Raw genomic sequence first — 13,869 nt, 5'->3', positions numbered from 1 at the left:
TTTGGATAATCAGTTTTAACTGCACTCTGTCTACAGTATAAAAAGGAAGCAGAAAAAAAGTAGTGATTTGCATTTATGATTTACACATTATGTACTGTACATGCATATACAGCTTTAAATTAATTGCCAATGCTTTTCTCCTTGAAAGAGATCACTCTTTCTGCTTCATGATTCTGTATTTTAATCAAACACAAATTGGTCCTCAGTCAGTTCTTACAATGTGGCCCATCTAACATCAGCCTGAAGACCATTAAATGCGTCTGGGTTTTTGTGGTATATAATCATCATAATGTCCCCTCTTCTATGATTCCAATTGGTATTCAATACTGAAAACTATTTAGTCATCTGTCAAAGAGTGATAATTTAGATCATTGTGAAAGTAAGTTACATCTAACTGACACACAGTTCATGCTTTGTCTAATTTTGTGCATTGTTGTTAAAATGTCCAAAGAATTTATTATAGAGACTGTTAAACTGTACATAGGAAACTATTGAAAGCTAATCAAATCAAGGTACTATACAAAGAAAGAACAAAGCATATCAAAAAATTAGGAAGTTCTGTGTCTGTGAAAACAGCCAAGCAGCCTGGGTAGATTATCCATGCCACCTACATATTATGCCAGTCATATTCATGTAATGCATAAAAATTCTGCTGAAAAAATGTCTATAAATTAACTATATTACATAAATTATTGTTAAATATAAGAGAAATTCTCATACCTTACTATAGGAATGCCCTTCAACCAACACTCACCCCCAACTTATCTAGTTAATCCATTATGAAAAAAAGTTTAAAGTTAGTAATGCAATATTATCCATTAATATACAAAATGAATATATAAAACTCTTAATAGCTGAAACACTTGAAAAGAAATTACATTTTAATTCTGTAAATGTTCGTAGACCATACATCATTTTGGGTTCATGGACCTTTACGTGCATGTGTGAATAGTGGTATTCACATTAATTAACAAAAATAATCTTGACACGGGTAGTATTAAATTTGGTTTATAAGAGAGTAGATATTGTTAAGTTTGTCATTTTACTTCTTGTGAGCACAGATTTCAACCGAAATAACTTAATCACTTATAAAGAAGTTTAACTAAAAATAATGAGGGAAATTTGACAGTTGTCTTAGATTCCTGGTCTGTGATTGCGAGTTGGTTTGGTCTTGGGTGGTTCGGTGTGCACCGACTATGCTTCACTTTTTCTTTCTTACCAGTTGATAGATAATGGGAATTGAACACAAGAGTATTTTTTTTTTAATAAAAATGTATGTATTGATAATAAATTTTATGGATAATATTGCATTACTAACTTTAAACTTTTTTTCATAATGGATTAACTGGATAAGTTGGGGGTTGAGTGTTGGTTGAAGAGCATTCCTATAGTAAGGTATGAGAATTTCTCTTATATTTAACAGTATTACTGAAGTAGGAAGGATTGAACTTTATTGTTCTTGTCTTTAGCAATTTAAAATAAATTATTATTTGCAGTAAACTTATGTAATAGTGAATTTGTGGCTTTTATTTTATAGTGAGTTTTTTTATGCATCATATCACTGTAATTGGGATTATATAGAATGACATGGATGAAATTAATCTTCTTTGTTTCATTCATAATTCTTTCTATAGTAAGCAAAATAATGATTTTATCATATTTATGTTCTTACAGTTAAATATTAATTTAAGTGAGTATATTTTTTTATGATGATGCTGCATAAGCTTGCTTCCTTTCATTATTTTAACACTATTAAATGTGTTAATTTCTTTTGAGTCAAATTAGGGAAAAAAATAAAAGATATGATAAAACTTTGAAAAACTTTTGGTAATTGATATTCAGAATTGATATTTGTTGAAATTCTACTGTTATTATATATGTTATATAGTATATATGTATTGATAATTTCTGGCAATTTTCAGATCATATGGTTCACTGCACTCTTTCCTTATGTCATATTAACTGTGCTTTTCATACGAGGTGTAACTTTGGAAGGAGCTTCAGCAGGAATTCTCTATTATGTGACTCCTGTTTGGGAAAAACTTTTAGAACCAAAGGTGAGTACTTTTGTATGCACAAAATTTAAATATATATGCATTGTGTGTGTGTGTGTGTGTGTGTGTGTGTGTGTGTGTGTGTGTGTGTGTGTGTGTGTGTGTGTGTGTGTGTGTGTGTGTGTGTGTGCATGGATGCACACACACAATTCTAAATAATTCCATATATAGTAACTCATTTGGTGGCTTGGATATACCAATACTCATGCACTTTTTCCCCTTTGAAAATGAAACGTGATGCCTTGAGCATGAGGATTTCAAGATTCATTTTTAGGCACATTTGCATATATACACTCAGTGAATACTGAATTGTGACCACCTACCTAATACTGTGTTGGGCCACTGCTCACACATATAACAACCAATATTTGCCTAGATATTGACTCCACTAGATCTGAAGACGTTCTTAGGGATCTGCAGCCATGCTGTCTGCAAGGCTTTTTACAGTGTCGGAATGGGATGATGGTTGCATGTACATACACTTCAATTCCCATTCCAAAGCATTCCACAAGTGTTCAGTTGTGGGTGGACGAATTTGGAGGCCGAACAAGATGGCTGATATCTTCACTGTGTTTCTCGAACCACTCGTGCACAGTGCAGCATCATTTTGGAAGATCCTGTTTCTCTCTGGGAAAAAATGCAACGTGGCAGCAGGCACATGGTCTCCTAAGAGCTGCAGGCAGACTTGGCCTCACGAGTGAAACTTTGATCCATGGGCACCAGGGGCCCTAGTTCTTGCCAGCAAAACATGCCCATATTAAGCAACCACTGCCACTTGCCTGGATAGTGGGCACCATGCATGATGAGTTTATGGACTTGTGTTGCTTGTGCCACACATGAAGGCATCTGTTGACATGTTGTACCAAGTATTTGGACTCATCCAACCAGCACACTCATTTCCTGTCTTCCAGTGTGTTGTTGACATCAGAGCATTCGCTATTGATGACAATCATTGGTGAGGAGAGGGTGCCTTTTACATCATCTACTGTGGAACCCCCATACATCTGAGTGTGTGGTGCATTATCATTTGGGATATTGTTCTTGCATACCCCATATTGTATTGTGATGTCAACTGTTGCACAGTGATCTGCCATTGAGTCTGCATAATGCTTTGCACCCTTTACTCACCACGAACATCCACCTTTAGTTTTTTTTTCTGTGGGAGGCGGTTTCACCTATTTGACACCATTTTTCTGTACATCTTAACCACGGTGGGCCGTGAGCAACTGACAAGATGTGTCATTTCTAATATGGAAGTATCTGGTTCATGAGCTTCCACAATCATGCCCTTTTGAAACTCTGTGATATATCTTTACTATAACTGCTATTTTATTACTTCGATTTGCACAATCAGATGCAAATTACCACTGCTTTAGCATACAAAGCTGTTCATCTTTTTATACTGTGAGTTATGCAGCATAATCCATTACAGATGGGGTAATCGCAATTCAGTGATCAGCGAGTGTATGTGCTAAGTGCCAATTGTCTTCCAAATGTCCTTCCATCCATATGTAATAGAGGGACTCCCAGTGAACATACAGTGGCAGACAAAAAAACTGCATCATTTGTGAATTTTGCAAATAATGTGTTTTGTGCTGCATTGTGGGTTGCAGAAATGTTCAAAATACATTTGTTAAATGGGATATATATCTCTATGAATGAAATCAAAAGACTCTACCTGATATACCTAATTGCCATAAATATCTACCCAAAGGGTAAAATGTGTAATTAATGGAAATATGAAAAATCATACAAATGGCAATCATGACAACCAAACATACATTTTATTGCATTTACGTGTACAAATTGAAATGACAAGTTAACGTAATATTATGTACTGTGAATCAGCAAAAATAAGTCCTCAATATTTTGCTCCTTGAGCTGCAATTACAGCCTTGCAACGATCTGGCATAGAGTTAATCAACTTCTGGATATATGGTTGCCCAATTATGTGGTACCACACCCTTACAATGCTCTCCTGCAGCTGAATTGTACTTGTTGGCTTCTTCTGAGTTATTATAGACGACATTATGTACCAGCAATTTTCAATTAGGCTCAAATGTGGACTGTTCCTGGGCCAGTCAAACACTGTAATGCCAGCATTTCTGAGGTATGACTGCACCTTAAGGGAGAAAAATGAGGGAAAACATTGGTGTAAGTATGTGTTAAGCCTTGTGAGACAAGAAGACAAACTCATGAGGTGCTGAGTCCTGTTGAAAAATGTAGTTTTGGACGTCTGTGTGGTGATCCCTAATAATGGGTTTCAGGCACTCCTCCAAGGTAGCAGTGTAGGTTTCTGTATTCACCATTCTGTTAATAAACTTAATTTTCCCCACCCCTTTGCTTGTTATGCATCCCCAGACTGATTGACGGGGAACTTTATAGTCGGTGTTATGCAGTCAGGATGGTATGCCTCCGATTTTCGTCTTCTGACATATCGCTTCCCATCCGAGCCATGCAGGTTGAATTTCAATTCTTGGGAAGGTGTAGTCACTCTCTTACAGCCTGATCCAGGTCTTCTCTTCACATCACCGGTTTCATGCTTTAATTTCAGCACCCGGGATACTGTTGACTGGTGATAGCTTATTTTATCAGCAATAGCATGCTTAGAAAGCCTTTCATGGGACAGAGCAACAGTTACACTTTTTTTTTTTCTTGGTGTTAACTGAACATATGGAGCCATGTTACACCTCTGCAAAACAGGATACTAATGACATGTAGGGCCTCCGTAGCCGAGTGGGCAGGAGCGGGAGTGCAGTAGCACACGCTCTTTGAATAGACCGGGGTTCAAGCCCCTGACTGCTGAATACGGTTGATCTGCCAACCCGCACTGGACCAGCATGGCAGATTATGGTCCATTTCCCTTAGCATGAATTGTCGAGGAGGCTTCCATCCTGCAGTGGATTGATAATGGCTGCACTTTATTATTTTTTTTTTTATACCTTCAAACGCCGTATTTATAGAAACGGCAATACCTTGCAATTACTGTCTGGTGCAATAGAAGCATCATATGATGCAATACCTTTGCTTTGTGACAAACAAAATGACTGCAATCAAACAATATCTTATACGTTTCACTACAAATTTTACTTTTTTTAAGGTGATGCAATTTTTTTTTTTGTCTGCTACTGTATTTTCACGATATTTTGTATTTGTGCTTGTTAAACATATTTGTTGAGTCAAACCAAATTTCATTAAAATTGAACAAGTAAAAATCCAGCAATTATTACTCTTTTTTTTTTTTCCATATAGTTTATATGGAAAAAAGAAATTCATAGATTAAATATAGTTTTAATGCAGTATTATTATCCCTAGACAGTTTGTTAATGCCTTACATGTATTGTTATGTAAGACTGATGAACATGACATTGCTTGTGAAGAGAGATATATATATATATATATATATATATATACACAGAGAGAAAAGAGACTTAAAAAAATAGTAATAGTAATGCAGGAAGGAAGAGAGTAATAAATATTATATAGTTGTAATTAAACTAAATGGCTAAGTTTAGAGAATGTAAACCTATAGGTTTTTGCTAAGGTTCTTATAAATTTATTATCTTAGTAATTAATTGATAGAGATAACTATATTTACTTTTCATTTCTATTAATCACTGAAAATGAAAAAATCATTTAATTTAAGAAAAAAAATCAAACATTCCTGAAATGTAATGCACTGCATACATTAACTAGCTTGTTAAAAGAATATTACAGCTGTATTCTGTTGAAATAGCCAGAAAATAAAGTCTGAAAATAACCCTTTTATTTTTAGGAAAAAAACTTTGGGTATCAGGAATCTCATTTGGGTATCACATTGGTAAAATATTCTTACAGTCACTTGCTAAACACAGATATTAAATAAAACAAAGTATTTATTTTATCTATCAGAACTGATCTTAATCTGCCCTTGAAAAACACTTTCGGCATGAACAGTCTTTTCCCCGTAAGGATGAGTGATTGACTGCTCACATGATTTCTGCCTATGTTTATGGCTAGAAGCACTTTGCATTTTATTTCTAGCTCCAGTATTAACCACAATAAACAGGTCTGTTATTACTCCATTATGGAATTTACTATTTTTTTGCAGTACAATGAGTATTGGTGTGTATGTTGTAATTCTGTTAATATGAATCCTCTTGTATCACTAGATTCTGATTGATTTTTGGTTTTCCTTTTCTTTCTCCCATTCCTTCCCCCTTCTTTTTCTTCATTTCATTGTGTAGGATTGTGCTACAATGTTGCATCATATGATGATTTATTATCCACCACTTGATGATATGATATTTAAGTTAATATCATGTTGTACGCATTGTATTCTTTCAAGTTGAGAAAATGGTACTCTGCCTTGAAAGATACTCCTCGATGTTTATGTATTGTATTTCTTTTAGCCATTTATATTTTTATCAGTTCTTAACTGGTTTTATATATACCATTCTTGGATTTATATAATTTATTAAATATTTTATTATATTTAATATATGTGTTTAGTCAGTGGCTGCAAGAATATTTTATTGAGCACTTTATTCTTTTTTTAAACTGTATACAGCACTTGAATAGGAAAGAAAGGGGGAAGAGCATCTAAAAGTTTGATGAAGATGATGTAAAAAATTTGAAACAAAATAGCCTTTTTGTTTGTTGTTACTGTCAGGTATGAGTGAATAACCATTTTCCAAAGTTTAGAATCTTAGAGTTATGTAATATTATTTATTTTAATTGTGTGGTGGTTTATAACTCAAATCTCTAAATATTACATTTACTAATAATGGAAGTTGGATTATAATTTTTATTTTGATATTAAGAGGGAGTGCAGTATTATGGTACTATTGGGATGAGGAGCCCACTCAAATACAACTCACACAATTGGAAAGTGGTGTAATCCAGTAAAGTTGATAGTTTTTTTGTTTAAAAAGATTGAATTAATGATTGGCTAGATGATTAATGTATTTGATCCTCATAATTTTGAAAAACCTCTTACAAAGCCTTCTTATAGACTGTGTAAATGGTCTTGTCATTTGCCTGGATTAAAAAAAAAAAAAATTTATCAGAATTCTTAGCATGTTATACAAAACTGGCCATAAAACGTAATGCATACATTAATCAATGCAAAGTAGGAAACTATAATTAGGTATGGTGAATGTGTCCCTGGCCATAGGCGTCAATTAATTTCAGGCAATGAAAGGAGTTAAATATTTACATAATTGAATTTATAATTCATTTTAAAAATATGACTACAAATGCTATTATCTAAAGGGATCACTATAATAACCTGAAGGGGTCTCCGTAGCCAGGTGGGAAGGAGCAGCAGTGTGTAGCACACGCTTCTTGATTATACTGGGGTTCGAGCCCGTCACCACCAAATACGGAGGATGTGGAAAGGTCAGGGAATGACCACCGCATATTCCCGGAGCAATATGGCCTTAGTTGCTAATGCTCCTAAAAAAAATCAAAAAAGTAATAACCTGTAATAACTCTTGTATAAAAACTATAGTTTAATAATTTCTATAAAATTATTTTATTTTATTTGATAATTTAATTAATATTATAATAATTAATCAATTAAGACAATAATTAATATATAAATTATTTAATTTATTTAATTAATAAGCAACTATTAATAAAAATTAATTAAAAGCAAGCACATTTCTGATATTTGGCCACGAGCTCTGAAAATCCTAATTATACTTCTAAAGTTTTGTGTAGATCGACTGCATTTGTAATATAGTTACTTAAAATTTAGTTTTTAGCTAGTTATTTAATTGTTATAGTCACTGATGAGGGTACAGAAGCAAGTTCATAAATGTTTGACTTAATTATTTAAATTAATCAGTCTAAATTTTCATTAAAATTCCTTTTATTAAACATGATGAAGTGTAGTGTCAAACTTTAAAAAAAATCCCAATCAAGTATCAGATCATCCCACAAGTAATCCTTGTTTTCAGAATAAAATAAACTTAATTCAACTACATTTGAATCAAGTTTCAGTCATGTATGATTTTCCTTCATTCCTTGTAACTTTCTGATATCTGATATCTTCCTTTAATGATGTATTTTTGACATCCTTGAAACTTTTGTGTTCTTTTCCATTGAGATAGTGTTGTAGACTTCTTTCTGACCAGGTGGTAATCTTGTTGTTGTTGTTTTTTGTGCAAGGGCTATTATGACCAAATTGTGCCGGTAGTCTTGTGGTGCATGATTTGGAAAATATAGCAGATGTGAAATTTTTCCCTTAATTTTTCCATATGAGAACTCTGACTATCAGCAGGATATCAGCAAACCAAACAGGTCGGCATGAATGTGTTTCATTAGCTAAAAAACTGTGTCCAGATAATTAAGCATTTCCGTGCATTTAGATCAACTTCACTACACATCCCTTGAATGTTTTTAATGACTGCAATTGCATATTCTCTTTCTTAAATTCATAAATCATTGTGTGTCTGATTTTAAATCATTATGTGTCTGATTTGTTCTTCTGACACCTATAATTTGTTTTAAAAATTTGAAAGAAATAGAGCACTGTTAACTCATTAAAATTTACATGTAAACTGATGATTTTACATTTACCCAATGTACCACATAGAAATATTCTGTGTGGTATGCACTGATACACATAATAAATAAGACATAAGACAAGTTGGCAAAAAAAAATAAATAAATAAAAATAGCATTACTTGTGGATGGCCTCATAATTAACTATGAGGTGTGATCAGAAAGTTCAGGGACTAGTTCTGTATCTTGAAATTTTAATGTAATGAATTGAAACTTGTTGCAACATGTTCAATGACTCATGTGGGCATAGTAATGCACAAATCATCCAGTTTATATGTAGCCATTCTGAATTAGAATATGTAGAATGGAAGACAGTTTATGTGCTTCATTGCATTTTAAAATGAGCAGTTTCATTGAGCAGCAAATTTGAATCACATTTTGTTTCAATTAGGGGAAAGTGCAAAGGAAACCCATAAAATGCTTAAAACATCCATCAGAGAAGATGCTATGTATCATTCAGATAATATCATTCAAAGACTTTTCAGCAATGCTCAAAGTTTAAAGAGGACTGCTTGTCCACTGATGATGGTTCTTGCTCTGGCTACCCTTTGACTTCAAAAACAAATAATGCAATTACTTATATTCATGATCTGATCAGGATTAATCAACATTTAACTATTCATGAAATTAGTATTCCTTATGGGATGTGTCAGTCAATTTTAACATAAAATTTGGGAATGCCGTGTGTTTTGGCCAACTTTGTGTCTTTCACGTCAGGATCTTTGTCAACAGTCTGCCACTGACCCATACTTTGTTTCTTTTCTCATTACTGGTGAAGAATTGTAGGTATATAGTTGTTACTTGGGAAAAAAGGTGCAGTCCTTTCAGTGGAAGGCTCTTGTCTTTCCATGGCCTAAAAAAGCAAACCAATCTCAATCAAATGTGAAAATCATGCTTATCATATTTGTTGACTCACAGAGCATTGTTCATTATGAATTTGTTCCTCATAGTCAAATAGTGAACCAGAATGCTGCAAAACAGTTTTACGATGATTGTGCTATGCTGTTTAGAAGAATCAGCTGAATAAGTGGACTTCAGAGAATTGCCACTTGCATCATGACAAAACCCCTTCACACTTGGTACTTTCCATTCAAGGATTTCATGAAAAGAAATTCTCGAATGGTAAGTACCAAGAATATTCAGAATGCAACACAGAAACTATTAGCAATTCCAAAAGAAGTCTCCCAGGAATGCTTCCAGAAGTTGCAGAAGTATTGGAATCAACGTGCAGTGTGTTGAAAAGACTATATTGAAAGAAATCCATTTGAATAGCCAGTAAGCTTCATCGTATCCCAAATATTAGTTCTGTACTAAACTTTTTGATTGCACCTCATAATGGCATGAAATATAATGTACATCATTTCTATAATATATTGCCGAGATATTCTGATGTGGTATGTGAAAAATATTTGCTAGAATACATCAGGAATTGATTTTGAATTATTAAGTTTTGAAGTTTGTTCAAGTTTTTATTAATTATTTACAAAGCATAAAAACAGTTCTCAATTTGAAAAAAAAAGAAAAGAAAATATTTTGTGCTCAAGAGGATATTATTTTTTTTATTTTATTTTATTTTGAATGAATAGCATTACCTTCAGATTACCTCTGTTTTTTTCCCAATAATGCAAGAAAAATAATCACTAAATTAGTCTCATATATTAAAATGTGAATGATATGAAGGTTATACTATGTGACCTTCAAATGTTATAGGTCACATAGTATAACATAGTAAAATGTTGTTTTTCCATTGAATTGCCTAACTAAAATTGTTGGAACATTTCCAGGTCTGGGTGGCAGCTGGCACACAAGTATTTTTTACATTTGGTATTGGATTTGGGTCTGTCATTACTCTTGGCAGTTATAACAAATTTCATCATAACTTTTACAGGTAAACAGGAGTATTCATTTTATAAAACTAACCTTTTAGAATGTTATTTTATTAAAATTTATATATATAATTTCATTAAACAGTATGTTTATCCAAAACTGAAAGGATGCCATGATTATTTTGGTATATTTTTGTAAGATTAAACTGTGCAGTGAGCAAAGGCAAATTAAAGTGTATTAGATTGCAAGTTGGTTACAATATTAAATAAAAAATATCTAAAGCAGTTCACTGTGTTACTTTATACAGAAAGAAATTCCTTTAAAATCAAAGGTGATCAACTTTAGTTGTGATATTTGAAAATAAAATTTTGTGTTCATCATCATTCCATACTTTGTCTCTTTTCATGTGGATTTGCTCATTGAACCCTTCTTGCTTTATTCAGCCAAGTAAAAATGGATCATCATCAGTTTGAATGAGTTCTTCACATGCTTCAAGTGTGAGCATCTTTTGTTCATCAGCCAAACAGTGTGGAATGAACGTAGTGTAAATTCTTTGTGTACTCAGATCCTCTGTTAGAATTACACAAATTGTTTCACTATTAATGTAATGTTCTTCCATAATTTGAAGAGTCATTTGATGATCGGATATAATCAAAATGCAAACTTTTTTGATATTTCTGGAGTTTGAAGCATTGTTGCACATCCATGGTGCCACTCATCTTCCAGAGCCTCATAGCTATCGTGAAACCTCTCAAACCAGTGAAGACCACACAAGCAAGCTAGACCATCGTTACCACACACTTTTTTACCAATTTGTAGGTTTCAGTCACACTTTTTTCCAACTTGAAGGAGAATTTAATGTTGCTCTTTGTTCTGCCACTTAACACAATGAGAGTGCCTTGAACAACACAACAGCTCTTGAATATGTGCAAATGACTTATGATATGCAAATATGTTGTAGAGGAAAGCAGTCAAATAGGTCAGCTGCCAGAATGTATTGCATCTGCAGTCTGTGTACTTCAACATGCTTACAGTGGACTCAGTCCTAGAAATTAGTTGTCAAACCTGAATGTAGTTGTGTAGTGCTATATATCAGTTCGTTTGTGTTTCTCTTATAGTATCACACTCTTTTTATAAAAAAATAGTTATTAAATATTTTATTTATCTTAATAAATTTTATTATTTGTTATTAGTTATTATTTTTGCTTTCTAACCTGAAGTATAAGATAGTTTTAATTTTTATCAATTTTGTTTGTTAAGCCATTCTTTATTTGCTGAGGGAGCTCTAAAACCTGAGCTGCTACATCATCCTTATTTCATTTCTGTTTGGCCATACATGAAACAAGGATGTAATTTTTGAAAATATACTTAATTGCCAAAGGATATACACTGGTGTTCAAAGAAAGTGCATCAACCCTTAAAATTGCAATTGTCGTCCAAATAACGTACGTATATGGCAATATTTCTTATAGATTGCATCAGATAAGATTGACATGTGTAGGTGATGACGTAATACTGCATCAGCTGTTACTTTCAGCTATATATGCACGCTCTGCAAGAGTTGCAGTCATTCCTTGCTTGTGTCAGGATGGCGAGTTATGTGCAGTTGACGCCACAAAGAAAGAGTGCTATTGTTGCTTTACACGAGGAAGGATGTCCTTCCCATCATAAATCAGAGAGTCTTATAATGGGGGATTTTAATTTCCCAGATATTGACTGGAATTTGGGGGCTGGTCACTCACACACTAGCAAGGCTTTTGTGGATTTATTGGATGATTGTTTTCTACATCAGCATGTTCGGGAGGCAACTAGAGGGAGTAATACTCTTGATTTGATTATCAGCAGTGATTCTTCATGCATTAAGAATCTGCAGGTAAATGAACCACTAGGTGGCAGTGATCACAGTGTGCTGAAGTGGGATTTACTCAAAGAGGTAACTACCATCAGGGGTAAAGGGAAGGGTTATTGCTTTCGTAAAGGCGACTACAATGGACTGAGACAGTATTTAAATTCTATACAGTGGGACCAACTGATGATGTTACCAACAGCAAATTCAAAATGGGAAGCATTCAAAGAACTTATCTTGGAAGCTACTAGGCTTTACATACCAACTAAGAAATATTGTTCAAGGTTTAGGCCTAAATGGATGTCAGATGAACTAATGAGACATATGACAGAGAAGAAAAATGCATGGGATACATACAAATTAACACGTGACACAGGAGAGCCTATGATAGATACAAGTTGATCTGTAACCAAGTTACAAAGGAGGTTAGGCAGGTGAAGGCAGATTACGAGAAATCTTTGGCAAGGGATGCAAAGAAAAACAGCAAAGAGTTCTTTACTTATGTAAACTCTAGAAGGAAGGGGATGAATCAGATTGGTCCACTTGATATTGATCGGTCAACTGTTGATGATCCTGTTCAAGTAGCTAACAAACTAAATGAATATTTTGCATCGACATTCACACATGAGGAGTTATTCAGCGAGGGGAATGCCAGAGGTGTATTCAACTCTGGCAGTAAGCTAGAGAATCTTGTAATAACTGAGAGTAAAGTGGAGGAGAAACTGTTGAAGATAAATACAAGAAAGGCACCTGGGGTGGATGGTATCTATCCAGTTATATTAAAGGAGGCAGCAAAGGAAGTAAGAAAACCCTTAGCCATAATTATGAGAGCTTCCTTGGACTCAGGGGAAGTACCCATGGACTGTAGATGTGCAAATGTGACCCCAATTCACAAAGGAGGATCAAAGGGCGACACAAGTAATTATAGGCCTGTTAGTTTAACTTCTGTTCCCGGAAAATTAATGGCGGCACTGGTTAAAGAAGCACTGCAGGATCATCTAGACAAGACTTCAGTTATAGCTCAGACACAGCATGGTTTTGTTAAGGGGAAGTCTTGCCTGATCAATTTGATTGGATACTATGATGTAGTCACAAAAGAACTGGATGCAGGGAATAACTTTGATATTATATACTTGGATCTTAGAAAGGCTTTTGATACTGTTGCACATGGAAGACTGCTGCAAAAATTGGAGCAGTGTGGCATTGGAGGCAAATTGCTGTTATGGATAAAGGGGTGGTTGAGGGGGAGGAGACAGAGAGTGGTAATCAATGGACACTGCTCATCATGGACTAATGTTATTAGTGGGGTCCCTCAGGGTTCAGTATTGGGTCCATTATTGTTTTCTGTATTTATAAATGATATAGATGATGGTATATCAAGCTTAATGTCCAAGTTTGCAGACAATACGAAGGTTGGCAGGGTAGTCAAGGACACTGTGCTACTGCAACAGGATCTGGAAAGGTTGAGCAGATGGGCTGAGAGGTGGCAAATGAAGTTTAACATTGACAAATGTAAAGTAGTACATATGGGAAACAGCAACCCCAGAGCAACGTATGAACTCTGTGGTACTACACTGACAGTGGTAGAGAATG

The 13,869-nt window shown here is 34.2% G+C and overlaps 1 protein-coding gene across 1 annotated transcript in view; it reads left to right on the top strand.

Moving 5' to 3' along the window:
* LOC150086732 (sodium- and chloride-dependent GABA transporter 1-like) overlaps positions 1 to 13,869 on the top strand; it is a 139,729-nt gene that overhangs the window by 58,983 nt on the left and 66,877 nt on the right. Inside the window, exons 6-7 of the mRNA XM_090372731.1 lie at positions 1,923 to 2,057; positions 10,388 to 10,491. Coding sequence (XP_090228857.1) covers positions 1,923 to 2,057; positions 10,388 to 10,491 — 239 coding nt within the window. The remainder of the gene's footprint in view (positions 1 to 1,922; positions 2,058 to 10,387; positions 10,492 to 13,869) is intronic.

Source organism: Mastigoproctus giganteus, chromosome 4 (assembly GCF_048544385.1).
Source record: "Mastigoproctus giganteus isolate SK-2022 chromosome 4, ASM4854438v1, whole genome shotgun sequence".
Classification (NCBI taxonomy): Eukaryota; Metazoa; Arthropoda; class Arachnida; order Uropygi; family Thelyphonidae; genus Mastigoproctus; species Mastigoproctus giganteus.
The sequence above is the reverse complement of the archived record's forward strand: the minus strand, read 5'-3'. Positions and strand labels throughout refer to the sequence as shown.